Genomic DNA, 26575 nt, shown 5'->3' on the forward strand with positions numbered 1-26575 from the left:
TCAATAAAGCAACACATATACAGAAGGACCTCCCACACCATTTCCCCTTTTCTGTTTAAAAAAAAAAAACAGCATCTCGAAATTTGCAGGCAAATGAATGGAGCTAGAAAATGAGTGAGGTAACCCAGACCCAGCAAGACAATTATCATATGTACTCACTCTTAAGTGGTTTTTCAACATAAAGCAAAGAAAACCAGCCTACAAATCACAATCCCAGATAGCCTAGGCAACAATGAGGACCCTAAGAGAGATATACGTGGATCTAATCTACATGGGAAGTAGAAAAAGACAAGATCTCCTGAGTAAATTGGGAGCATGGGAACCATGTGAGAGAAGGTTGAAGGGGAGGGGAGAGGCAGGGATGGGAGCAGAGAAAAATGTAGAGCTCAATAAAAAAAATCATTTTCTGCTGAGTGGTGATAGCACATGCCTTTAATTCCAGGACTCAGGAGGCAGAGGCAGGCACTTCTCTGTGAGTTCAAGGTCAGCGTGATCTACAAAAGCTAGTTGCAAGACAGACTCCAAGTCTACAGAGAAACCCTGTCTCGAAAAACCAAAAAAGAAAGAAAGAAATCATTTTCATGTTTTGTTTTTGGAAACAGTGTTTCTCTGTGTAGGTTTGGAGCCTGTGCTAGAATTTTCCATGTAGACCAGGCTAGCCTCGAACTCACAGAGATCTGCCTGCCTCTGCCTCCTGAGGTCTGGGATTAATGGTGTGCACTACCTCCACCGCCACCCACCTCATTTTCATGTTTTTTGCTTATTTGTCTCCCTCCCACTAAGTCTCATGTCCCAGGCTTGCCTTAAACTTGCTATGACATCAAAGTTGGCCTTTAACTCCTGATCTTTGCATCTCCCCTTTCTCAGTGCTGGGATTACAGACCTGTGACATCATGCCCAGTGCTTCCTTGTGTCCCATAAAACTGCAGACTCACTTGTAAGCACTCCATGGTTTTTTTCAGCCCACCGGAAATAGCATTTTATTATTTATGTTTTTATTTTTATTTAAGGTCTCACTGTGCACCACTGACTGGTCTGGAACTCACTATGTAGAACAAGTTGTCCTGGAACTCACAAGAGATTTGCCTGCTTCTGCCCTCTGAGTCCTGGCATTAAAGGCATGTGCCGCCACACTCAGCAAGAACAAACGTTTTAAAATGTGGCCTACCGAATGTACCTTCCTTCATCACAAGTAAGTCACTTGTAATTGTTTGTTTCTCCATATATAAAAAAAGGCTGCAATGGAAGAAGTGGGGACACTGCTAATTAATGTATGAAACACATCAATTAATACATTTATATTGCTAATAACAGCACATTGTAAAGAGGCCCTCAGCTAAAATGCTGGTTGGATGGGGGTGATGGAGAGAGTACCTGCTGGAGGAAACAGTGAAGACACAATATTTCCCAGGGTTTGTGTAGAACCTGTAGACGGGACGGTCCTACACCTTTCATAGCCTTGGAAGGAAAGATCCTGGGTGCGGGAAGCTTGGCTAGAGTCAGAGAGAAGCCCGGATGTGAGAGCGCCGAGTGTTCCCACTTAGATCACTCTTGCTTTACTCCCCAGGCAAGGCGGGCGCGCCGGTGGGTTTCTGCTTCAGGATTAGAATCTGAGATTCTCCAGCCCTTGCAAAGTGAAGGGACAAAAGTCCAACGCACCAGTTCAAGAATTTGGGGGCGGGGCAGGGGCGTGTCTAGCCGAGGAGGGGCGGGGCCCCGGCGGTGGCGCCAAATCGCGAACATGGCGCCGGAGCGGCTGAGGAGCCGCGCGGTCTCAGCTTTTAAGCTGCGCGGCTTGCTGCTGAGAGGGTGAGTCGTAAGGTAGCGTGTCCCTCCGCAGTGCCCCGGGCGCCCAGAGACCCTTAGAATATTTTGTTATAAAAGGAGAGGTCGGTCTTGTGCATTTGAGGGTGCAGATCCTCCCCGGGCTTCCGCGACTCTCGCGCCCGGTGCAAATGTTACTTCCAGGCTGGGCGGAGCTTGCGCTGCCGGGGGCTCAAGAGAACCCGGGAAATGAGGCTTGAGGGCCTCAGATCAGCGGAGGTCCCCGTCTCTGCTGGGTGCAAATCGTTTCAGTGTTACTTCTGGAAGTTAAAGGGAGACAGGCCAAAAGGGCGGCCTGGGTAACTCCGTCTGCATGTCTGTTGGCGCAGACTGAGCCTCCCACCCATCTCGGTTTGGGATTCGCTTTATTGCCTGGACGATTAAAAACTGGATAAAATTTAAAGGTGTTTTAGTATCTTTTTATTTTTATTTTGTAGATTTTCTAGTTTACATCTTGCCCAAAAGGCAGTGTGCCCAAATGCATTGTCTTTGCATTTTATAATACAATAAACGTTTTAAGTACCTGCTGAGCACAGTATACAGTTTGAATGATCTTTTACATCTTTTAACTTTACCTTTTGCCTATTAGTGTCCAAGGGTCAACCTGGGTATATCCTGGGAGAAAATGATGGATTTAGTTGTTAATCTCTGATATTTAAAAAGAAAAATAATTCATCAGTTAACTTCTTTCACTATAAGCGGACTTTTATTAAGTTGTCGGAAGCTCATTGATTTAGTGAGACATATATATATTCACATCTCTTAGTTTCAAGGCACTATGCGTAGAATTAAACACCAGAGAACTTTACTATAGGAAGATGGTGTTAGTTACCTGTTGCCGTGAAACAGATTACCCTGAGGTTTAGAGACTGAAGCTGCGCTCTTGTTTTAGCCAACGTTTTCTGTGGGCCAGGAATCCAGAAAAGACTTGAGTTGGGGTTTCGGCTTTGGTCTCATACATTCTGGTCAAGATGGGGTCATCTCCGATGTCCAGGGTATCCTGCTTATTTTTTTTAAAAAGGTATTTTAGCATGATCTGCTTGCAAGGATATGTTGTTATTTTAATTGTTTGCTCTTTTTGGGGGGTGGTTAGAGACAAGGTTTCTCTATTTTTGGAGCCTGTCCTAGAACTCACTCCGTTAACCAGGTTCGCCTTGAACTCACAGAGATCTGCCTGTCTCGGCCCCCCAAGGGCTGGGATTAAAGACATGTACCACAGTCATCACCTGGCTTTGTTTGCTTATTTTTGAAGTTTCAAACCTTGATAGTTCAGGCTTTAGAGAGAGAACTGAGTTTTCAGTTACATTGGCTTTTTATAAAGCTTGAATTTTATAAGAGTTAAACAAAAGTTTGCTGGTACTACTACCACCAAACAAAACAGTTCTATTAGCCAGTTGTGGTGGCACATGCCTTTAATTCTAACACTTTAGAGGCAGAGGTGGGTGGATTTCTGTGGGTTCAAGGCCAGCTCTGGTGTACAGAGCGAGTTCCAGGACACCCATGGCTACATAGAGAATCCCTGTCTCAAAAACAGCAACAATAAAAACAGTTTTCTTAGCCAGGAATCAAAGGATATAGTTTTGTTCAGAAACTGTAGGCAAAATGAGGACCGCTTGATGGGAGGAATGAATGGGCACTTTGTGAAATTCTTGGCCTCTTTTTTCCTTCTTTCTCAGGGAAGCCACTAAGTATCTCACTGAAGCCCTTCAGTCTGTCACCGAGTTAGAGCTTGAAGAGACCCTAGAAAAGATCATCGATGCAGTTGAAAAGCAGCCCTGTAAGTCACATTTTCTGATAATGCTTAAGTTGCTGTAGCTTCGTGTCCTCAGATCTATATTTAAATGGAAATTGAGGCTCCGTTTATTAAGATATTCCAGAGTTCTGCAATACACACATCGCAGTATCTTCCCAAAGGCTTAGTTCAGTTGTGACCTTGGGGTGTTCTATTCCTTAATGGCCCTTTTGTAGCTTGTTATCCCTGGGGAGGTGGGATTGCCATGTCTCTTTTCTATATTTAACTCATAAATCTGATCTTGTCCTTTAAAGGATTATATTATTACTATTATTTTGTGTGTGTGTGTGCGCGCGCGCACGTGTGTGTGTGTGTGTGTGTGTGTGTGCGTGCGTGTGTGTGTGCGTGTACACCTGTGCCACAGTGTGTATGTGGAAGTCAGAGGACAACTTTGGAGTGGGTTCTTTCATTCTACCATATGGATCTGAGGATCAAACTCAGGCATCAGAGTTCTGTGCCAAGGGCCTTTATGTACTGAATCATGTCGCTGACCCTGATCTGATCCTTAATGGTCACTTATTTCTCTCTTCACACCTGTGACTGTCTTATTAAGTCAGATACTCCTAAATGTTTGCAGGGGTGAGTGGGAGAGACAAAAGTGAGAAGGCTTAACTTGCCTGGTGTGCTGGTTAAGCACTTCATCTGCTATTGCAGGCAGCAGCCTGAAAAGAAGGAATGTTCCAATGTTTTTACTGCCCACGGGACAGGAATTGTATGGGACAGGAATTGTAGCGTTCTCTCGTCTTTCTACATCACATCTTCAAAGGCAGGATTTCCGCACATTCGGTGTCTTAGTGAAGGTTTCTATTGCTATGAAAAGATACTGTGTCCACAGCAACTCTTACGAGGAAAACATCTAATTGAGGGGGCTCGCTTACAGTTTCAGAGGTTCAGTCCGTTATCATCATGACAAGGAGCATGGCAGCTTGCGGGCAGATGTGGTGTTGGAAGTGTAGCTGAGAGTGCTACATCTTGCTGGCAACAGGAAGACAGCTGACTTACTGGGAGGTATCCTGAGCATAGGGAACCTCAAAGCCCGCCCCCACAGTGATGCACTTCCTCCAGCAAAGCTGCATCTCCTAATAGTGCCACTCCCTATGCAATTATGGGGGCCAATTACATTCAAACTACCAGTCTTCCTTTAGAAAACTCCTTTACAATAAACAGTTTAGGAAATCATGATGATTAATTACTGTATGTTAGTTTCTAATGGCATATGGTATTTTGGCTGAAAACAGAGTGATTAAGGGTGCCTGCTTTCTGATCAGGCCTAAGTTTGTGCTGCTTTCTAAACTGTTTTAGCTGTGTTCTTGGGCTGATACTCAAGGTTGCTCTACCATCAATAAGAAATGGGTACAATGAGGGTTGGTTTTTGTGTGTGTGTGTGTGTGTGCCTCAAAGGTGTTGTGATTACTGCTGTGTGCTTCTATATCTAGGGTCTCGTGTAGCCCAGGCTGGCCTCAAGATTCTCTATGTAGCCCAGGATAGCCTTGAACTCATGTTGCTCTTGCTTCCAGTACCCAAGTGCTAACCTGTATTGTTTTGTGACTTACGCCTTTACTAACCTTAGAAGGTGGGTGCTGTGACACCGGAGTTTTCAGCCTTGTTCTAAACTGTGACTTTGAACTTGCCGTTTCAGTGTCATCAGACATGATCGAGCGGTCCGTGGTGGAAGCGGCCGTCCAGGAGTGCCGGCAGTCGGTCGATGAGACTATGTATGTGAGTCACATCCGCTCCTTCCTGCGGGAGCCTTACCAAGGGAAAACAGTGTGTGGTCAATAGTTCTACATTAGAAGCCATTGTTATTTGTTTCATTTTAAGTGAGCCCACATTATAAATTTGATTGCTAAATGATTTGTCTTTACTGTTTTTTTTTCTAGTGAGATTATAGTATTTGTTTATTACTGATGTGGTGTGTTCCCAGTCTATTTCATAGTCTGTGCGTTATGAATGAATTAAATTGAACATCAAAAGTGTAATTTACTGTTTGGTTTGTTTGAGACAGGTCTCATTATATGGCCTAGATTTTGCCTTCCTGGTGCAAGGATTATGGGGGGGGCACCATCACACCTGTGACTGTTGTATCTCTTGAAAGTAGTGGAATGTACAAGCTAAAAACTTTATCCTCTTATTTGTAACACTATAAAAAAAAATTGGTCGTGGCTTGAAGAAAATATGCAGAGTATTATGTGCAAAAAATTATGATGTGAAGTACTACTATTTATAATTCTTGTGTTTTAATAAGTTTGATCTGTGTTTTATGGGTTGCTTTTCAGAGAGCATATTTTCAATATTATTGGAGCTTTTGATATTCCGCGTTTTGTGTACAGTTCAGAAAGAAAAAAATTTCTCCCGTAAGTATACCACATATCATTTGTTGATTTAATTTTTTAAAGATTTATTTATTTTAATACATGAGTATTTTGTCGTGAGTATATGAGTTTGACCACTTGTATGCCTGGTGCCCATGAATCTCAAAAGGGGGCACTGGATCTCCTGGAGCTGGAGTTACAGTTTTTAGCTTCCATACGGGTACTGGGAATTGAACTTAGGACCTCTGCAAGAGCAACAAGTGCTCTTATCCACTGGGCTATCTTTCTACTTGTTGATTAAGTGAATTTTAATTGTATAATTTTTCACAAAGTTTTATGTTTCACTTTTGATTGACCTTTGTGTTAATTTTTTATAACTATCATATATGTATATATATAGTTTATGTATATGCACATATACACACATACATACTTATATGGTATTCCTTTTCTTCTAGTCTATCAATGACAAATCACGCTGCGCCAACCTTATTTGGAACAGCACGAGATAAAGGTGAGCTGTATCGTGAACGGTATACTATCTTACACCAGGTAAGTTGGGAGTGGGGGGATCTCTAGTAAATTGGGGAGAAAAAGAGCTTTGGGAAATCCCAAGGATGTTTAAAGGATGCAATTTTGTAGATTAAAGCTGGTCATTCAAATCTGGGTTCCATAATTCCAGTATTTAAGATTGCAGAGGCAGGAGGATTGCTGCAAGTTTGAGGCCAGCCTGGTGTACACAGTGATTTCCAGACCACTGGGACTTTATAGTAGGACCCTGTCCCCAAACAACAGAGAAGGTCACTGTAGACTGTTCATAGGTTCTGTGGTTGACACCCCATGAGAACACAGGGATATGAAGTACATTTCCCTTTAGATGTTAGGGAGTGACCAGCACTCAGTACCTGGTACTGAGATGTCAGGCATTGTTTAGTGCTTTGCATGCATTTCCCCCTCATTTAGTTTACTAATGTGACTCGGCCGTCTCCAGTGGTTAATTTTGTTTGTAAGCCTGACTGGATTATTAAATGCTTAAGAATACAGCCGGATATGTTTGTGAGGGCGGCTCCGGAAGGATAAGGGAATTTTCCTCCCACCCACTCCAGTGTGAGCTGCGCCATCCACTGGCCTAAAGACAAAGGAAAACAAGGAAGCAAGCCAAGCAGCTGAGCCCGGTGTTTCCCCTGCACCTCTCCATGGTTAGCATGGACTGTGGTTCTCAGCCGTGAGCCAAGTAAAGCCCTACCCCCCTAAGCTTCTTTTTATTGGACATTGGGTTGCAGCAGTGGATGAGAGAATTAACTAATACAGAGCTTCCCACAGCCTTCTTCCTTTGGATACCCAATTTCTTAGCCTGAAGCGTCTTGGCTCACCCTCTTTTTATCCCTTCCGCGTTCTCTCAGTTGGGTCTTGGGTCTCCTTTGGCCTGGTGTATGGCCAGCGCTTACAGTACTGTGTTCATGGTGGTGTCGTAGTCAAGATTTCCATTGCTGTGAAGAGACACCGTGGCCATGGCAAACATTTCATTGTCGTGGCTTGCTTACAGTTGAGAGGTTCAGTCCACAATTGTCATGACGGGAAGCAAGGCAGCATGCAGGCAGACGCAGTGCTAGAGAGGTAGTTGAGATCTTGACTCACAGGCAACAGGAAGTGGTCTGAGACACTGGGCATGACTTGAGCATCTATGAGACCTCCAAGCGCATCTCCACATACCTATTCTAACAAAGCCACGCCTCCTAATAGTGCCATTCTCTTTGGGGGCCGTTTTCTTTCAACCACAGGTGACTTTTCTCTTTTTCCCTAGCTTCCAAGTTCAGGCTTTTAAATACATTTTGTTTTAGAAACTGCCGTAGGGATTGGGGATTTAGCTCAGTGGTAGAATTGCCTTGTGGGTACAAGGCCCTGGGTTTGCAGTGGGGGAATTGCTAGGTATTTGCATTAGGGGCAGTGTTTTGCTTTCAGAGTTTTAATGACTCTTTTAAATGTTTATTTCAGTAATTCATAGGGATCTCTCTTTTTTTACAGAGGACGCACAGACATGAATTATTCACTCCTCCGGTGATAGGCTCACACCCCGAGGAAAGCGGAAGCAAATTCCAGGTTTGAGCATTGTCTTAATTATTTAGGGGCTGTATATATTAATACGAGTACAATTTTTATTGCTATGTTTTTTGTACACTTCTTTCTGTGTCTGCTCGTGTGCATGTGGAAGTCAGAGCAACTTGCAGGAGAGGTTCTTTATTCCACCACGTGTAACCTAGGCATGGAACCCAGGTCATTAGGCCTAGAGCCAGGTGCTTTTCCCTAGTCAGCCATCTTTTTTAATTTTTGCTTTAGACAAGGTCTCAATATGTACCCTGGCTGACCTGGCACTTGCTGTGTAGACAGGCTGGCCCCAGACCCACCTACCTCTGCCACCCAATGCACCCAAAGGCATGCACCACCATGCCTGGTTAATTCCTTGGATTTTAAATGAAAATAAAGACATGTACCTGTTAAACTGGCTGTGGGCCTGGCTACACGTCTGCTGTTGGTAAGGGCCATGCCCAGTGCTGGGGGTTCCGTAGCTCTTCAGTAGAAGTTACTTCATCTTTGGAGCAGGCCTGGTACCGGGGGAACATCTATGTAGTCTCCAGCCCTCAGACCAGCGCTTGTCTGGCTTCCTGACCAGCCTTTTGTTACCTTTTGTGTTCTCACTCAAAACACCGATTGTCGCCCATCCTTCTCTTGATCACCATACCTGTGACACTAAAATGTGCCGTATCAGTTGTAAGGAAAACGTCGTTTATCAAAGGACATTGGTTTCGGTACCCACCGCCCAGGTGTGCTGAAGAAGCCGTGAAGAATGAGTGAGAACACAGATGGCCCTGCGGGGGTAACTTGAGTGGAGGAGAGCTGACCTGGGTGCACCTTCCGCTGTTGTAGTTTGGAAGATGATTCCAAACAGCTCTGTCATTTTTGTTCAGCAGTAGGCGTGGCCTGGCCACCGTTTGTCTGTGGCTGTCTCTTCCTCTCCAGTGCTCGGAACCCTGCTTAGAAGTCCTTGCTTCTTCTGTCTGAGCCTTGCCAGCGTCCTGAGGGTCAGATGGATTTTGAAGAAGTCCAGCCTCTCCAGTGTTCCTTAGGTTCTCTGCCTTGGTAGATCAGTCCTCATGCTGAGGACTCTGCTAGAGGCTGAAACAGTAGCCCTGGATGACGTTAAAGTCATGTTTGAGAGTGTGGTCATCGGGCCTGTGATCCTTGCACTTGGAGGCAGGAGAGTGAGAAATTCAAGGTCATCCCCCTTCATTCTCAGTTTGGTTGTGAGTTCGAAGCCAACTTGGGCTGCATGAGACTCTGTTTCAAAAAAACCAAAAGTAATGTTCAGTGATGGCACACAAAGAGAAACCACTAATAGTTATTTGACAGTTTCTGCACTTAACTGTATCACAGCGTGATTTGTGTTGTTTTCGAAATCAACGCTACTTAAATTTCCGTACAAAGTCTATGTCACGTGTGTTGGGTTTCTGACGTCAGCTTGCGTGTCCACAGCCCAGAAGCAATGGTTTCTCTCCTCTTTGACGCTTGTGGCTCTATAATGTATTGCTCTTTTCAATCTTGCTGTTTAGTTCTGTTTGTGACGGTTTGTTTCCTATTTAAGCAACACTTAAGAACAAGCAGAACCCCAAGTAGGCTATTTATAGAATCTGAGCGGAAAATTCCTTTTATCAACTACAAAAATAGTGTGCTTCATGCATATTTGGAGGGCTGGGGGTGGAGCTGAGTGATCGGACACTTGCCTAGTGTATCTAAAGCCCTGGGTTTGATTCTAAAAACAACAGTGTTTGTCATGCCTTTGTCCTGTGTTGCCTCATGTTGATGTTTTGAAATGGCATTCCAAGCATCTACTATCAACCAAACCCAGATCCTCTGCAAAACCAGTAACTATTCCTAATTGCTGAGCAATCTCGCTAGTTCCCCAGACTCATTAAGTTTTAAGTCATCTTCCTCAAACAATGAAAGTGGGCCGGGCACGATGGCACCTGCCATCCTGCATCTCAAAGAGCTGAGGTGCAAGAGTTGAGAGTTTTAGCCTAGCTTTAGCAACATAGCCAAGACTCTGCCTTGAAAAGTAAAAACAGGGCTGGCGAGATGGCTCAGTGGGTAGAGGAGTTTGTCACCACCTTGCCCACCACAGTTCCAGCCGTAGGACCTCTGTGGCAGAAGGACAGACTCCCTTATAGTATCCTCTGACTTCCACAAGCACACCACGCCACATTTCCTCTCTCCAGTATACAGATGTATATAAGTGTAAAAAAATAATTGAAAACCATATAAATAAGTCTGTCAGTACGACTGAGCAGGTAAAGTCCTTGCTGTCAAGCCTGATGACCTGAACTTGATGCCTTGTGGTGAAGGAGAGAATGGACTCCCTCAAGTTGTTCTCTTACCTTCACAGACTCCATGTGGATGTGTGCCCCTTGCCCCAGTATGAAAGTAATATGGTGTATGCTTATGATTCCTGCCCTTGGGAGGCTATGCTATACAAGGAGTATCAGGCTAGCTAGGCCTCTACTACAACAAAACAAGCCAGGAGGCGGTGGCACACACCTTTAATACTAGTACTCAGAAGGCAGAGGCAGCCCGATCTCCGAGTTTGAGGCCAGCCTGGTCTCCAGAATGAGTTCCAGGACTACACAGAGAAACCCTTTCTTGAAAAACCAAACCAGACCAAAACAAACAACAAAAACACAGTAAAACAAAAAATATTTACTGTCCACAGTGGTACATCATAAAGCTTTAGTCATTGATAGCCATCTGAATAAATTATATTTCTCCTCTATAGTGTGTGTTGTTTTGTTTTAAGATTGTGTATTTGGGACTGGAGAGATGGCTCAGAGGTTAAGAGCAGGGGCTGCTCTTCCAGAGGTCCTGAGTTCAATTCGCAGTAGCCACATGGTAGCTCACAGCCACATGCGATGAGATCTGGTGCCCTCTTCTGGACTGCAGGGACACATGCAGGCAGAATACTGTACACATAATAAACAAACAAAATAAACAAACACAAAGATTGTGTGTTTGTAGCTGGACTGGTGCCGGATTTACTGTGGTACAGGCTGGCCTCAGACACATCTTTCCTTCTTAGATATGGATCCCCATGTTTGACTTCTTTGGTTACATTTTTGGTCATTACACATTTGACGTTTTAGCTTTTTGTAGGACAAAACTTGCAGATTACTGTAAAGCAGCTGTATGTAGTACCCTTTACCCAGCATTTGCTTGTCTATAAGAAAACGAGACCATGCTTTTCATCGTTCAGGATTTATTCTCTTTTCTTTTAGCTTAAAACAATAGAAACTCTACTGGGCAGTACAAGCAAAGTCGGCGACGTGATTGTCCTTGGAATGATAACCCAGCTGAAAGAGGTAAGTTCAGACTGACGTGCTCCTTTTTACTTTTGGACTTGAGTTGGCCGTGCATTTTCATAAAAACCTAGCAACACAGTCTCCACAGGAAGCACAGAAGTGAACCTTCTCACCTGTGTCTGCTCCTGCAACATTGGTGGGACAGACTGACCAGGTGTTCAATTTGCATAGCCTCCGGGTAGACCCCAAGTGACCCCTGCTTGAACTGGCTCTGGGTTTCTTAATGAGCCAGCTGCTGACCACATCCTGGTACCCTGGAGGTGCTGGTCATTCTCTTAGCTGAAGGCATCTGGGGAGGCCGAATGGCAACCACCCAGGTTGTCCTTGTCAGCCTGTGGTCTGCAGCAGCTGTCCTTAGCGCCCGTGAGTCTCCCGTAAGCGACTAGTGAGTCTGAGGTTGCCAAGAAACGCAGGGGTGTGGGCTCGGTTTTACGCCTACAGGATCCACTTCTCTCTCTTTCTTGTATGCTGTCGTATTCATTTTTACACCAATGTGAGTCTGTTTTGTTTCATTCTGTTTCAGGGGAAGTTTTTCCTGGAAGATCCTACTGGGACAGTACAGCTGGATCTTAGTAAAGCGATATCCTTAAAGAAAAAAAATTCAGACCATTTTTGGTGATACATGCCTTTAACCCCATCACTTGGGAGACAGAGGCAGGTGGATCTCTGTGAGTTTGAGGCCAGCCAGGTCTACAGAGCGAGTTCCAGGACAGCCAGAGCTGCACAGAGAAACCCTGTCTTAAAAAACCAAAACAGAAATTCTGAGTCAGCTGAAGTGGCATGTGCCTTGGATCCCAGCTCTCTGGAGATAGAGGCAGGTCAATCTCTGTGAGTTTAAGGTCTATATAGTGAGCTCCAGGCCAGCCAGAGCTACATAGGGAGACCCTGTTTCGGGGCTAATGAACTGGTTCAGTGGTTAAGAGCCTCTGCAGCCGTAGGATCTGGATTAAGTAACCAGCACCCACATGGCAGTGCACAACCATCTGCAACTCCAGTTCCAAGGGATCTGCCGCCCTCTTCTGGTCTCCTCCGGCAACAGCATGCGTATGATGTAGAGACATGCATGCAGGCAAAACACCCAAGCATATAACACAGAATAAAGTAATACGTTTTTGAAAATTTAAAAAGAAAACTCTGCTAGAGGCCTGGGAGTTTACCTCCTTGGGAGAGCACCTGCATAGCACCACAAACATTAAATACATAAGTAAATGCAATTATTAAGTTACGTGAACTGGGGAAATTGCTTTTATATCGTTCTTCAACTTCTCTCTTTGGGTTTCCACTGTGACTTACATGTGCTGGAAACATGGGAATGTAGACATACTCTTAGAGATTAAAATCCCTTAAGAATTTTTTTTTTTATTTATTATGTATACAATATTCTGTCTGTGTGTATGCTTGAAGGCCAGAAGAGGACACCAGACCTCATTTCAGATGGTTGTGAGCCATCATGTGGTTGCTGGGAATTGAACTCAGGACCTTTTGAAGAGCAGGCAGTGCTCTTAACCTCTGAGCCATTTCTCCAGCCCCGCCCTTAAGAAATTTATAGCATGCCGAGAATGACCTATACATCCTACATCCGTGTGGAGTTTTTAGTTTGTTATTATTATTTAATTGAAAATTACATTTGTGTGTGTGTGTGTGTGTGTGTGTGTAATGTGTATCCATGTATATCATGGTATGTATGTGGACATCACAGGACAACTTGCAGGGGTTTGTTCTCTCCTACCGCACGGGTGCTGAGTGCTGAACTCAGTCTTGCCAGTCCGTGTCTTCACCTGCTGAGCCTTCTTGCCTTCCCACAGTTTATTATTTAAAACTCTTTTCAGGGCCTGGCATGGGTGCTCACTTGAAATCCTAGCACTCGGAGAGCTGAATTTTAGGGGGTCTGAGGCCGGTCCCGGCTGCATGTCTCAACTTTCCCTTGCAACAGACAAATAAGACCTCTCCCGCTCCCACACCCTCCACCCCACAACACCAGAACAACCCCCTAAGAGAAGTCTAAAACAACCCAGCAATGCTAACTGAGCCTTGGGGCTCGGGCTGCGTGTTGGCGTCACTACTGTTCCCAGCACAGTCTTGAACTTCCTCAGCTGCTCTGCACCAGTTCCACAGCGGCTTATACACGGAGGCGTGCTTTGTCCTGGCTGAAGGTAAGCGCACGCGTCCTTTCCACGCCCTTGCTGGACAGTAAAACTTCTGCTTGAGGATGAGCCCTCATGATAGAATTCCACCCGGCAGTCACAGTGAGCTTGTGACCTCGGCATGATGAGCAGGTGACTTTTAAACAGGCCATTAGAAAGCTTTCTGGGCTGAGGAAAAGCCTTGAGGTTAGACAGTGGAGGAACTGCACAACCGCATGTACTGGAAACCACCCTGTGCAGGCTGTGTGATGCGTGAGTCACAGCTTGTAAAACTGAAAAACCTTTGAACTTCATGCAGAGTCACACAATCATGTCTCACCGAGGGGCTGCTCTCCCTGCACTCCAACGTGTGCTCTGAATGCCCCCGCACCCCTCTCCACCCTTGTTGAGATGGGGTATGCTTGGTTAACGTAGCTTCCCTTATAAAATTTGGACTGTCTGTGGCTCTAGAGTTGGATATCTCAGTAAGATCGGTGACTTCTGTAGTCTAATTCATTGCTTTATGCGGGATGGATTTGTCTTTTCAGAAAAAGGTAACTGAACAGATAAAAGTGAGCTGTTACTTGTTTATTTTCTTGTTTCTTTAGGTTGGTTTGAAGATCAAGTGTTTCATGTCAATGCCTTTGGATTTCCACCCACCGAGCCCTCTAGCACCACAAGGTATTAAATACTTGATTTCTGTGCCGCAGGAATTTATATTCTGGTAATGGTGGACGTAGATCACTACAAGGCGTCAGGCTTTGTGTTGAAATGGAACAAGCAGTAGAAGCTGACCTGTCTTAGTCTAGGAGATCCCATGCCTTCTTTAGGTCTCCACAGGTACACTCTCACGTGGCATACATTCTGTCTGTCTGTCTATCTGTCTCTCTCTCTCTCTCACACACACACACACACAAACACACACATAAATACTCAAATAAAAATTTTTTAAATGAATAAAGGGAAAAATAGAATATAAAGGCATAAAAAGAAAAATGAATTTAATGAACCTATTCTTTGTGTTATTATTTATGTAGCTATATAAATTACCTACATAAATAATTCTCCTTATTGATGGAGTCTAGTCCACATCTCTGTCAGTGTGCAGTGTACGGCCCCATGGTGCACAGAAGAATGAAACAAAATGAGTTGGCAGGCATTGGTGAGGCCCAGGTAGACAGTAACACTGCCCTCTTGTTTAAGACAGAAGGGGTAGGGCCAGGACCTCAGTCTGGGGCCAGCTAGGGGAGCAGCTGAGGGGAGACTTGAACTTCTCCTTTGGCACTGACGTGTGCTGTTGTCTTAACCTTTCCTGAGGAAACTTGATAGGGCGGCAGTGGCAGGCCAAAGTTACAGCTGTGCTCACAGCTGCCCGGTGCAACAATGGTTTTGTTGCACTTACAGGATCATGGGTCACCCAGCCTAGACGATGACTTCTCCATAATTGCACAGATAGTCTGTTCTCCCCGCTCTCCCCAGTTAACTTTACACCTCCCGTGTGTGCTGGCACCGCCCGAGACTGTAACGGGGCAGGATTACATACAGCGGTGAGCAGTGTCTGTTTCCTGTTTCACAGGACCGCCAGTAGACCCGACCTTGTGGATGGTCTCTTGACAGTTTTGTGGATGGATAATCTGATTAAAATGGAGGTGGCTGCTGTGCTCTGAGGACAGCTTTTGAAGCGTTCATACTGAATATTCCTATTATAGCCTGTTTTCATGTATATGTTTTAAATAATTTGCAGGCAAAATGCTTCGTCTCTGGAATACTGTGTTGGACGATTGTGTGTCTGGCAGTTTTACTTTCTCGGTGAACAGACATGGTATAGGTGATAATTGTGTTATAATTATATAGGGCGTACTATGGAAATATTAATTTTTTTGGAGGGCCCTCTAATGCGTCAGTGAAGACTTCTGCCAAGCTGAGACAGCTGGAGGAGGAGAACAAGGACGCCATGTTTGTGTTTGTGTCTGACGTTTGGTTGGACCAAGTGCAGGTGTTGGAGAAGCTTCACGTCATGTTCTCAGGTACGTGTTATTTCTGTATTCCCTCCTGAACTGTGCTGAGGGATTGTGTCCTAAAGCTAAATGTTTGCCATTCTGTGGTGGTAGAGTGCATCTGTGGGCCCTGAGGCGTGGGAGCCTGAGGTGGGGGAGTGAGCCAGGACTAGAGATCAGTCTGGGCTGCATAGGCAAACTTCTTCTAAAAAGAAAACAACCAACCCAAACTTTCACAGTTACGCCAGCCAGACGGCCTTAGTCCCATTGCTTGGAAGGCAGAGGCAGGCGGATCTCTGTGAATCGCAGCCTAGCTATATAGCAAGATCCTGTCTCAAAAATAATTAAATTAATCAAGCAAAATGTTCTGCCATGAAAATCTATGTTCTTTTATCCGCTAGGTTATTCACCAGCACCTCCAACCTGCTTCATTCTGTGCGGTAACTTTTCATCTACACCCTATGGAAAAAATCAAGTTCAGGCTTTGAAAGGTATTGAGGATCTCGTTTGTTTATAAGAGTGTTTCTAAGATGGTGGTGCACACCTTTAATCCCAGCATTTAGGAGCAGAGGCAGACTCATCTCTGTGAGTTCAAGGCCAGCCTGGTCTACAGCGTGAGCTCCAGGACAGCCAGGGCTTCACAGAGAAACCTGTCTCAAAAACAAAACAAAACCCAATAATTATTGAGTGTTTCTATATTTATATAAAGTATATTGATAAATTATATATAATATTTTAATTTTGTTCAGGAGATATATGGCTGTGTTTAATTAACTGTAACTTTATGGACATATACAAATGAAATATCTCTAAATTTTTTTAGACTCCCTAAAGTCTTTGGCAGACATAATACGTGAATACCCAAGTATCCACCAAAGGTAAAGATCTCTCTGGCTCCCTTTTTTGTTTTTAACCCAAAATAGTTTTGTTTTTTGTTTTTTTAAACTTGAATAATGAAGTTTATATCAATGATATAAAGAAATTGCCTGTAGAAAGAGAAAGAGTTGAGAGTATTAAAAGATCCCGGGATAAAATTCTCACATCATCGTGTTTGTTACACTGCTCTCTGGATTTATGGTGAAATAAACGTAGACGGGAGAGCGGCAAGTGCACTATGGGTTGTGGTGATGCTGCTTGTTCGGAGCTGGGCCTTAGTGTGATGTCAGTGTGCGGTGATATTGTTTGTGTTCCAACAAATAAAGCTTGCCTGAAGATCAGAGTGCAGAAGTAAGCCACTAGAGGCCGGGGGCACACACTTTTAATCCCAGACTCCAGACAGAGGCGGGCGGAGCTCTGAGTTCATGACCACCCTGGGCTACACTGGACTGATCCAGTCTCAAAGAGAAACAAAGCAAGGCAGTGGCTCACACCTTTAATCCCAGGAGTGATGTGGCTGGGTGGAGAGAGGAATATAAGGTGGGAGGAGACAGGAGCTCAGATGCAGTCTGAGGACACAGTCTGAGGACAGGATTGCCTTTTTGGTTTGAGAATTCAGTAGAGGTAAAAAGTCTCTCTAGTGCCTGGCTGCTCTGCTTCTCTCTCGGCTTTCACCCCCTAATATCTGACTCTGGGTTTTTACTAAGAACAGTGAGAATTTGTGCTATGCTCATGTGCCTCTATAAAGATAACTACTGGGCTAGCAAGATGGGTAGAGGTGCTTGCCAAACCTAGTAACTGTTCAATTCCTGAGACCCAAAAAGGAAAAAACCAACTCCCACAAGATGTCCTCTGAATTCCACATGTGTGCAATAGCAGACATTGGCTCGTACACACATACATATACATGTAAAATGTACACACACATGTAAAATTAAATGAGATCCAGTCCATCAGCCACACTAGCCACAGTAATAGCATACTCAGTGACTGGACGGTGCAAATGCAGAACACTTGGTCACCACAGTAGTATTACATGGTTTGGATTGGAGACTTTTAGCAGTTTATTGAAATGTATGAAATAAAAAATAATTGTAGGTAGGTATAATGGCATCCAGTACTGAGGAGACTGAGGCAGGAGGATTGTAGATTCAAGGCTAGCCCGGACTATATAGCAAGGCGTCTGTGATTCACCTGAAGGCAGTTACTTGGGGCAGTGTTGCAGGCGTCATTTCTAATGGCTGATGTTACATTTTCCTGCAGTAGCCGCTTTGTGTTTGTTCCTGGTCCTGAGGACCCTGGATTTGGTTCCATCTTACCAAGGTAATCTATGTTCACATTTTCCCCCCTTTTTTGACAGTCAAGAGAATTGTATAAACTTTGTAAACACATCTTCTGTCACGTTGTCTTCCCAGGCCTCCGCTTGCCGAGAGTATCACGAAGGAGTTCAGAGAAAGGGTGCCGTTTTCAGTGTTCACTACTAACCCGTGCAGGTAGGTAGCAGTGTTTTGCGTTGAACTTCTTTCATTCCATTTAACAAATATTCTAATTTATTTCTGAAGTCTGAGTAAGTCTAAAAAGAAAATTCAATTTTGGGATTCTCAAGGTTTGAAAAGTATTTTAACTTTGTTCAAATCCTTAACTGATAGTGAATTTATGGTCTCTGGGTTGGCCGACATTTCTAGCTGTCTCATGAACCCCATGCTTGTGGGCCCAGATTTCCACTGAGACAGCCCCGATCCTGCCTCAAGCTGCCGTCTCTCACCTATTCTGGGGCCATAACCATAGAAGTTTCCCTTACACACAGTTTTTGAGGTAGCCCTATCTACTTCACGGCTCACCTTTGACCTCTGTGACCCACCGTCTTCTATAATCTGGATCAGTAACCTCTACACTGGTCTCTGGCTTCTACTCTTCCCCCTGTGTGGTCTGTTTTTAACACAAGAAACCCTATCATGTCGTCCCTGTGTTGAAAGATGGGGTCTCTGCTGCCATTGGCAACAGTCTGCATCCTGCATGACCTGCCGTTCCCACTTAAATTTCCTCTCCCAGTTACTGTGCCTTCAGCCTCTGCGCCCCTAGCCTGCGAGCACACCCCAGTCTTAGGTGCTGAGTTATGCCTCTTCCCCTGCCCTCAGTGCCCCTCTTCCAGAGATCTTAGGTCACTGCCTGATGAGCCTTCCCCGCTTTAACTCTGTCTTAATCCCCAGCCTTCTGAATCCCTTCCTCCCCAAGTACAATTCCACTGCGCCTTTCCCTCCTTTCCAGCATACATCAGTGTCCTGTCTTTAATTTCTCTGCCCTCTTCCCCCGTGAGAATGTCAAGTAGAGAAGACTCATACCTTTTTCTTCTGTTCTGCTCACTTACCTTGTGCATAGCGTTGGGCACACATTAAGAGCTTAGTAAAGGGCTGGGAGCACATCTTAGTTGTAGAGTGCTTTATGGGAAATGTAAGAACCTGGCTCACACCCTAGTGCTGTGTACACACACACACACACACACACACACACACACGCATTCCGAGAGAGAAGAGAGATAATAATTAAATTGGAGAAGAGATGAGATAGCCTGGTTGTATTTCTGCTGTGGTGACCATTAAGAGGACTTTTAAAATTATTTTTTTTCCTGAGGAAGTAAAATATTCAACAACTGCTTTATTTCAGAATTCAGTATTGTACACAAGAAATTATTATCTTCCGTGAAGACTTAGTAAATAAAATGTGTAGAAACTGTGTCCGCTTTCCTAGTAGCAATTTGGATATTCCTACTCATGTAAGTAGTCTCCTTGACAAACTATCTTTTGCTTTATATTGATTTATTAATTTGTATATATGGGTGTTTTACCTGCATGTTGTGTACTGAGCCATTGTTGTGCCTGATGCCTATGGAGAGGGAGGGCATTGGACCCCTTGAGGCTGTAGTCGGGTTGTGAGCCACCATGTGGGTGCTGGGAACCGAACCCTGGTCCTGTGCAGGAGCCACAGTGCTTCTAACCACCGAGTCAGTACTCCAGCCCTTGGTGTTGTTTAAAAATATTCACTTTTTAGTTCTGCCATATATGTGTGTATGTCTTTGTGAGCATATGTTCACATGCACATGCCAGTGCCCACGGAAGCCAGGAGAGGGCGCCGGGCCCCTTGGAGCTGAGTTACAGGTGCTGGCAAGCAGTCTGACGTGGCCCTGGCATCTGAACTTGGGCCCTCATGATTGCTTAACCACTGAACCATCTCTTTGGCTCTTGTGGGTTTTTGTTTTATTAAACTATTTTGTTTGTTTTTGTTTTTAAGACAGTTTCTTTTTGTAGCCCTGGCTGGCCCGGAGCTCACAGAGATCCGCCTGCCTCTGCCTCCTGAGAGCTGGAATTAAAGGCGTGCGCCACCGCCGCCTGACTTATTGAACTATTTTAAATGTTGCATTTTATGAACTTTGTTAAGCTACTTGTTTTTCGCTTATAGTAATGGAGTTCTGTTCTTCTGTCAGTGCTGTGCTTTCTACTGAAGAACCTCGAGACAGATGGAGGCCGGAGCAAGCCAGGGCTTTCCCCTAGCTCTTAGATTTACTTTAATATGTGTATTATTTTCAGAGATATTCGTATTTGGGGCTGGAGAGGTGGCTCAGTGCTTGAGAGCACTGATTGCTCTTCTAGAGGACCCGGGTTCAATTCCCAGCACCCACATGGTGGCTCACAACTGTCTGTAACTGACACCCTCACACAGACATAACATGCAAGCAAAACACCAATGCACATTTAAAAAAAAAAAGGTATAAAGATGTTTGTATTTCTCGTGTTTATTATATATTTCATATGGTATGTCCACATCAGGAGGATATGAGTGTTTATCTTGCAAATTCATAGTTCCTAGGTATACAGTTGTCACTGAGAGGTATGGAAGGAAATTATTTTTATTCTTTGTTATAAAGTGTTTTTTGTCTTACCGGGAGCCCAGGCTGACTGGCTACTGACTCGTGCCTTACACTAGGAAGGTGTTATTTTTACTTATGTGTGTGTGTGTGTGGTGGGGGTGGAAAGGAGTACGTACATGCTATGGCACACGTGGAGGCCAGAGACCAGCTTTCCGAAGTCAGTTCTCTTTCTGCCTTTGCATGGGCAGTGCACCCAGCTCAAGTCACCAAGCTTGCATTGTGGGTGGCAAGTCCTGTACCGGTACACTGAGCAATCCTACCAGCCCTGAGATTGTTAGAATCGTGATTTTTCTTTAAGAGATGGGTCTTACTGAGTTACCCAGGCTGGCCTGAACTCCTAGGCTCAAATAGTCCTCTTAGCCTCCTCTGTAGCTGGCATAGCTACACTATCATGTCCAGCAGTATCAAATTGGTATTATTAGTTATTATTATTTTAGATTTTTGGAGACAAAGTCTCCTGCTGTAGTCCAGGCTGGCCTTAAATTCGTGGCAATACTCAGCCTCGTAATTGGTGGGAGTTCCGATAACCACACCTTTTTATTTTTTTATGAGTTGGATTGGTAAATGACTTTATATGTGTATTTGATTCATAATGACTAAAGGGGGGGGCGGTGTTATGAACAGTGACATTAAATGAAAACTTAGATTGTTTTTTCCTAGAATATGTGATAATTTCATTCTAACAGCAATGTTTATTAATGTTCTGTGATTGAAGACTTCCTTGTTTCGTAAATATTTTTGTAAAATTTTTACAAATTTTGTGTATTTGTAAAATTTACAAAAATTTTGTAACTAGATCTTCATGGAAATCAATGCTTTATTTAAACTCCTTGCTCCACTGTTTTTGTGTGCACTGATGAGGTGTTTTGCCTTGTTTGTGTTCTATTGTAGTTTGTCAAGACGGTCTTATCTCAGGGACATCTGACTCCTCTGCCCATCTATGTCTGCCCCGTCTACTGGGCATATGATTACACTCTGAGAGTGTACCCTGTGCCCGACCTGCTGGTCATCGCAGACAAGTATGACCCGTTCACTGTGACCAACACGGAGTGCCTCTGCATGAACCCTGTAAGGATGTCGTGGACGGTCAAGACTATAGTGCATTGTCTTTCTTCTCTCTAATTTTCAAACCTACCTCTTGTGTGTCCGTGTGTGTGTGTGTGTGTGTGTGTATGTGTGTGTGTGTGTGTGTGTGTGTGTCAGGGTGTGTGTGTGACAGGGTGTGTATGCCATGGTGAGAGTCAGTTCTCTCCTTCCACCATGTGGGTTCCAAAGATGGACCCAAGGTTGTCAGGCTCAGCAGCAGGTCCTTTACCTGCTGAGCCACTTTGCGCCCTACAGCACATTTCTATGAATTTATATAGAGCATAAAATCGTCATTGTGATAAAATATGTAACTAGTAACGCTCCTTATAGTGTAGTATACATAGAAGATTTCCAGATTCTCAGTATGTGACACAACTATAGTATTCTAATTTTCTCTTGTTGTTTTGTTTTGCTTTTTGTTTTTTAGAGACAGGGTTTCTCTGTGTAGCTCTTGCTGTCCTGGAAACTCACTCTGTAGACCAGGCTGGCCTCGAACTCACAGAGATCCGCCTGCCTCTGCCTCTCAAGTGCTGGGGCTAAAGCTGTTCACCACCACCACCACCTGGCTTAAATTTTTAAATAACAAGCAGACCAAAATATGAAATCAAGCCAGGCTGTGGTGGCACATGCCTTTAATCCCAACACTCGGAGGCAGAGGCAGGTGGATCTCTCTGAGTTCGAGGCCAGCCTGGTCTAGTTCCAGCTAGTTCCAGGACAGGAACCAAAAGCTACGGAGAAACCCTGTCTCGAAAATCACACACACACACACACACACACAAAAATAAAATATGAAATCAAATAAGTATTTTTTTCCTTTCAATGTAGCAAAGTCACACACCCTGTGCAATCCCCTTTGGGAACTGCTTTCAGATCCTGCAGCCATTTCCTTAACCTTGTTGATGCTTCTCTTTTGAGAACTGTGACTTGTAGAAACTGCCCAAGTGCCCAGAATCCAAGCCTGGATGGATGAGATTACATTATGATGCACTGAATTTCACCTTAAAACTACTCTAGAATGTTCAAACTGCTTCAGTGTCTGGATAGATGATTGGCTTTAGGCCTTGGAAAATATATACCAACCACACAGATAATCACATAAACTTAGTTTATATCAAACAAAGTATTGTCTTTATTAGTGCTGTGTTTGTTTTGATAGGAGGCAGGGTTTCATTGTGTAGTCCTGGAACCCTGTGTAGACTAGGCTGTCCTTAAACCCAGAGACCCGCTGGCCTCTGCTTCCTGAGTGCTGGGATTAACAATGTGCCCTACTACACCTGGCTCCTTTGTGATTTTTATTCTGCATGCTGATTCTTAGGAACTTTAAGTCTGGATACTTCTTTGTTTCATCTGGGTCATGTCTAGAAGCATTATGACTTGGACTGGTTGTTTCTAGCATAAGTACATCTGTGTGGCTTTCTCTACACAGGACTTATCAACCTTGGCACTTTTGCATCTTGGACCAAGTAATTCTTGGTTGTAGGGGGTTTCCTGTGCAGTGTGGGAAACTCAGCAGCATCCTCGCATCCCACTGTATGCCGATACATCTTTCATTTGTGACGATCATAAGTATCCCTAAATGTCTGAGTGTCTCTTGAGGGACGGTGACCCTTGGTTGGGAATCATTCTCTAAGGATCAGAATACTTAACTCACTTGGCTTCATTGCATTACATTTGTGGTCTGGTTTACCCAGTCTTTTTCTTTCTTCCTTTTCTTTTCTTTTTTTTTTCTTTTTTTTTTTTTTTAAGATTTCTATGTATAAATGTTTGGCTTCCATGTATGCATGTGCACCATGTGTGTGACTGGTGCCTGAGGATGTCAGAAGAAGGCATTGGACTCCCTAGAACTGGAGTTACGGATGACTGTGAGCTGCTATGGGGTGCTGGGAATTGAACCTGGTTCCTCTGCAAGAGCATCCAGTGCACTTCACAGCTGTGCCATCTCCCTAGCCCCTCAGTCTTTATCACATTCAACTATCCTTTCACAGTGAGACTACTTCCTCATTGGATATTCTCTTTAGACATCTGTTATATCTTTGAACGCTTTTGTAGTTGATGCTATTTTTAAAAACAAGTTACCAAAGAATTTCCTACTCTTTGAAGTGCACGAACAACCAACCTACTGTAGTAATAAGAGCGGCGGGGCTGCGTCCCTGGCACCCCAGCCGCCTGGCTAGCTTATGCCCCGAAATAACAACACACAAACTGTATTCATTTAAACACTGCTTGGCCCATTCTCTTCTAGGCTAATTCTCACATATTAATTTAGCCCATTTCTAATCATCTGTGTGTAGCACCCCAAGGTGCGCTTACCGGGGAGATTCTAGCCTATGTCCATCCTGGGTCGGAGCTTCATCCCGGGAGCGGGCATGGCGTCTCTCTGAGGCGTCTGCCCCTGAGAGGAGAGCTGTGGAGTCTGACCTCACTTCCTGTTCCTCCCAGCATTCTGTTCTGTTTACTCCTCCCACCTATCTTCTAACCAATAAAATGGGCCAAGGCAGTTCCTTTATTAGCCAATGACCTTCCTCCATCAACCTACAGCATCATTCTCTTATTCATACTTTTGGTCAGCTTCAAAGCTTGGCTTTGATATTGCTTCATTACTTTTTTCTTTAAAAAAAATGATTTGGGGGCTGGAGAGATGGCTCAGTGGTTAAGAGCATTGCCTGCTCTTCCAGAGGTCCTGAGTTCAATTCCCGGCAACCACATGGTGGCTCACAACCATCTGTAATGAGGTCTGGTGCCCTCTTCTGGCCAGCAGACATACACAGAGACAGAATATTGTATGCATAATAAATAAATAAATAAATAAATAAATAAATAAATAAATAAAAATGATTTTTTGGGGCAGTGGCAGCATATACCTTTAATCCCAGCACTCGTGAGGCAGAGGTAGGCAGATGTCTGTGAGTTTGAGGCCAGCCTGGTCTACAGAGCAAGTTCTAGGACAGGCTCCAGAGCTACATGGAGAAACCCTGTCTCGAAAAACAAAGAAAAAAGATTCTTATTTTTTAAGTTATACGTGTCTCTGGCTATGTGCATTTGAGTGCAGGTGCCCCCAGAGACGGGCGGTGGGGTGGGGTGGTGGTCAGATGCTCCTGAAGCTAGAATGGTTTTGAACCACCTGAAGTGGGTGCTGGGAATTGAACATGGATCCTCTCGAAGAGCAGTATATGTGCTTAACTGCTGAGCCATCTTTCCAGCTCCATTTTTTCCTTTGTTTCATCTTGGTACTTACTTATAGTATCGTGCTTACTGTAGGCCAGGCATTGAATCAGGGCTTCAGACAGACTGAAAAACTTGAACCTCTGAGGTAACATTAGGGCTTCATCATAGACAGTCGCTTGTAGTTTCTGCTCAGTGGTGCCGGGGGCACTCTGGAATCCTGCCAACCCGCCATTGAGGGGAGAGGCAGGGAAGACTGCTTGAACACAAGGTCTGTCTTCTGTGTGTGTTTAATATTTCACAGTACTCCTTGTTTCCACACTGAGCCATGCCAGAGCATTTCCAGGGACACTTACTGCCAGAAAACTGGTCAACTTAAAAAGACTACTCGATTGTGACATTTTATAGTTAACCTCTAAAAAAAATCACGCTAACATCTATTCTATTTTATTGTCACATCTTGTAATTTTAAGTTATGGCTAAGGAATGTGATTCTGAAAATAGGGATTATTTTTTACAAATCAGATAGTCACTTGTGGACATTTTTGTCTCTAAAGGGCTCTTTTCCAAGAAGTGGATTTTCATTCAAAGTTTTTTACCCTTCCAGTAAGACCGTGGAAGACAGGTGAGCTTGGCTTTCTCTTGCTTTTCTATTGCTGAAAGTCATATTTGCTAGGTATGCTTAGATTTTCTGTGTATGTCTGCAGCGGCTCACTGGGAATGCTTTAGACTGAACAGTAGTCAGGCTAAGTTCTTGCTTGTTTTGTTTCTGTTGATAAGAACTTTTTTAGTGACTTCTCAGGCTGGGGACTGAGGATGCTTCCTACTCCTCCCATAGGTCAGCCCTGTCTTCCACGGGACTGTTTCTCAACGCCTAGGCAAAGTAGTAGCAATGCAGAGAGATGTTAGATGTGTGAAGTGATAGGTTCACAGGTCAGAGATGGGAACTTGTCACCTGGTGAGCACGGTGCCAGAAGAGGGCATCAGGTCTCCTGGGTCTGGAGTTACAGGCCTCTGTGCTGCCTGATGTGGGTGCTGGGAACTGGACTCTGGGCCTCTGCAAGAGCACCAAGTGTTTTAAGCCATTTCTCCAACTCCTAAGCCACTTTTTTTTTTTAAAAGGGTCTCACTATGTAGTTGGGATTAAAGGCATGTGCCACCATACCCTGTCTTTTGAGTACATTTTTTGTTTTGTTTTTTGAGACAGGGTTTCTCTTGTAACTTTGGAGTCTGTCCTGGAACCAGCTCTAGTATACTAGTCTGGCCTCGAACTCACAGAGATCCGCCTGCCTCTGCTTCCGAGTGCTGGCATTAAAGACGTGAGCCACCACTGCCTAGATTGTGTGTTTGAGCACATATTTTTAAAGCACACCCTTCTCCCCCAGTTTACACTGCTGTAGATTGGCCTCGGGGTCTGGACATACTAGGTGAGCATATTACCAGTTAGGTGTGTGTCCACCCCTTGTTTTTTGAGGGTGGCACAGGCTGGCTGGACTCGCAGCTCCACCTCAGCCTCCAGAATGCTGGAGTTGTGAGTGTGTCTGTTACACTCGGCTTTCATTTCCTGTGAGTATTTTTGTTTGAACCAGTCTTAGCTGGCTTAAAACTTACTGTGTAGCCCAGGAACTTGAAGCAATTCTTCCTTTTTTTGGCTAGACTACCTTCATAAAGATGTACCCTTTTAGGAGAACAGGTTCGATGTGAGACATATGTTTAGTGTTTTCTCTTGAATTTGTGTATGTATTGATGGACCTGTCTTTAAACATAACAGAACTAACTATTAAGAAATGAGTGATAATGTTTAATTTAATTTTATTTTTCTATTTCAGCAAACTTCAGGGCTTTTGAGACTCATGAGAATAAAGGAAATGAATTTTCTCATTTTTTATCTTGTGTAATTTGTATATTAAATTGTAATAAAGTTATGGCAAACCTTAGAAAGTTCAGCACAGGTTGTATTTAATAAAATTTGATGTTATATTACACTTCAGAAAGTTTTATAGAAAACTATTTTCTCTGCAGTCTCTAAAACATGTAGATATTTTCAGAATGTAGCGATTACATATTTGTGCT

The 26575-nt window shown here is 44.1% G+C and overlaps 1 protein-coding gene across 2 annotated transcripts; it reads left to right on the forward strand.

The window, feature by feature from the left end:
• The first annotated feature begins 1718 nt into the window (after positions 1–1718).
• Positions 1719–26439, forward strand: Pole2 (DNA polymerase epsilon 2, accessory subunit). 2 transcript variants are annotated; one of them, XM_041658457.1, is made up of 19 exons: positions 1719–1821; positions 3501–3601; positions 5256–5331; positions 5893–5970; positions 6387–6480; positions 7954–8028; positions 11250–11333; positions 11857–11913; positions 13438–13486; positions 14065–14137; positions 15311–15483; positions 15855–15944; positions 16277–16331; positions 17593–17652; positions 17745–17822; positions 18994–19102; positions 21146–21322; positions 25060–25127; positions 26332–26439. In XM_041658457.1, exons 3-19 carry the CDS (start codon positions 5267–5269, stop codon positions 26348–26350), a joined length of 1404 nt encoding a protein of 467 aa, XP_041514391.1. In that variant the 5' UTR covers positions 1719–1821; positions 3501–3601; positions 5256–5266; the 3' UTR covers positions 26351–26439. The 2 variants fall into 2 exon arrangements, with proteins under 2 accessions (XP_041514391.1, XP_041514390.1); XM_041658456.1 differs by having other exon boundaries at positions 1733–1809.
• The last annotated feature ends 136 nt before the right edge of the window (positions 26440–26575 follow it).

The sequence above is a fragment of the Microtus oregoni genome, unplaced genomic scaffold (assembly GCF_018167655.1).
Source record: "Microtus oregoni isolate MIOR12 unplaced genomic scaffold, Mior012 000009F_ref0000495, whole genome shotgun sequence".
Classification (NCBI taxonomy): Eukaryota; Metazoa; Chordata; class Mammalia; order Rodentia; family Cricetidae; genus Microtus; species Microtus oregoni.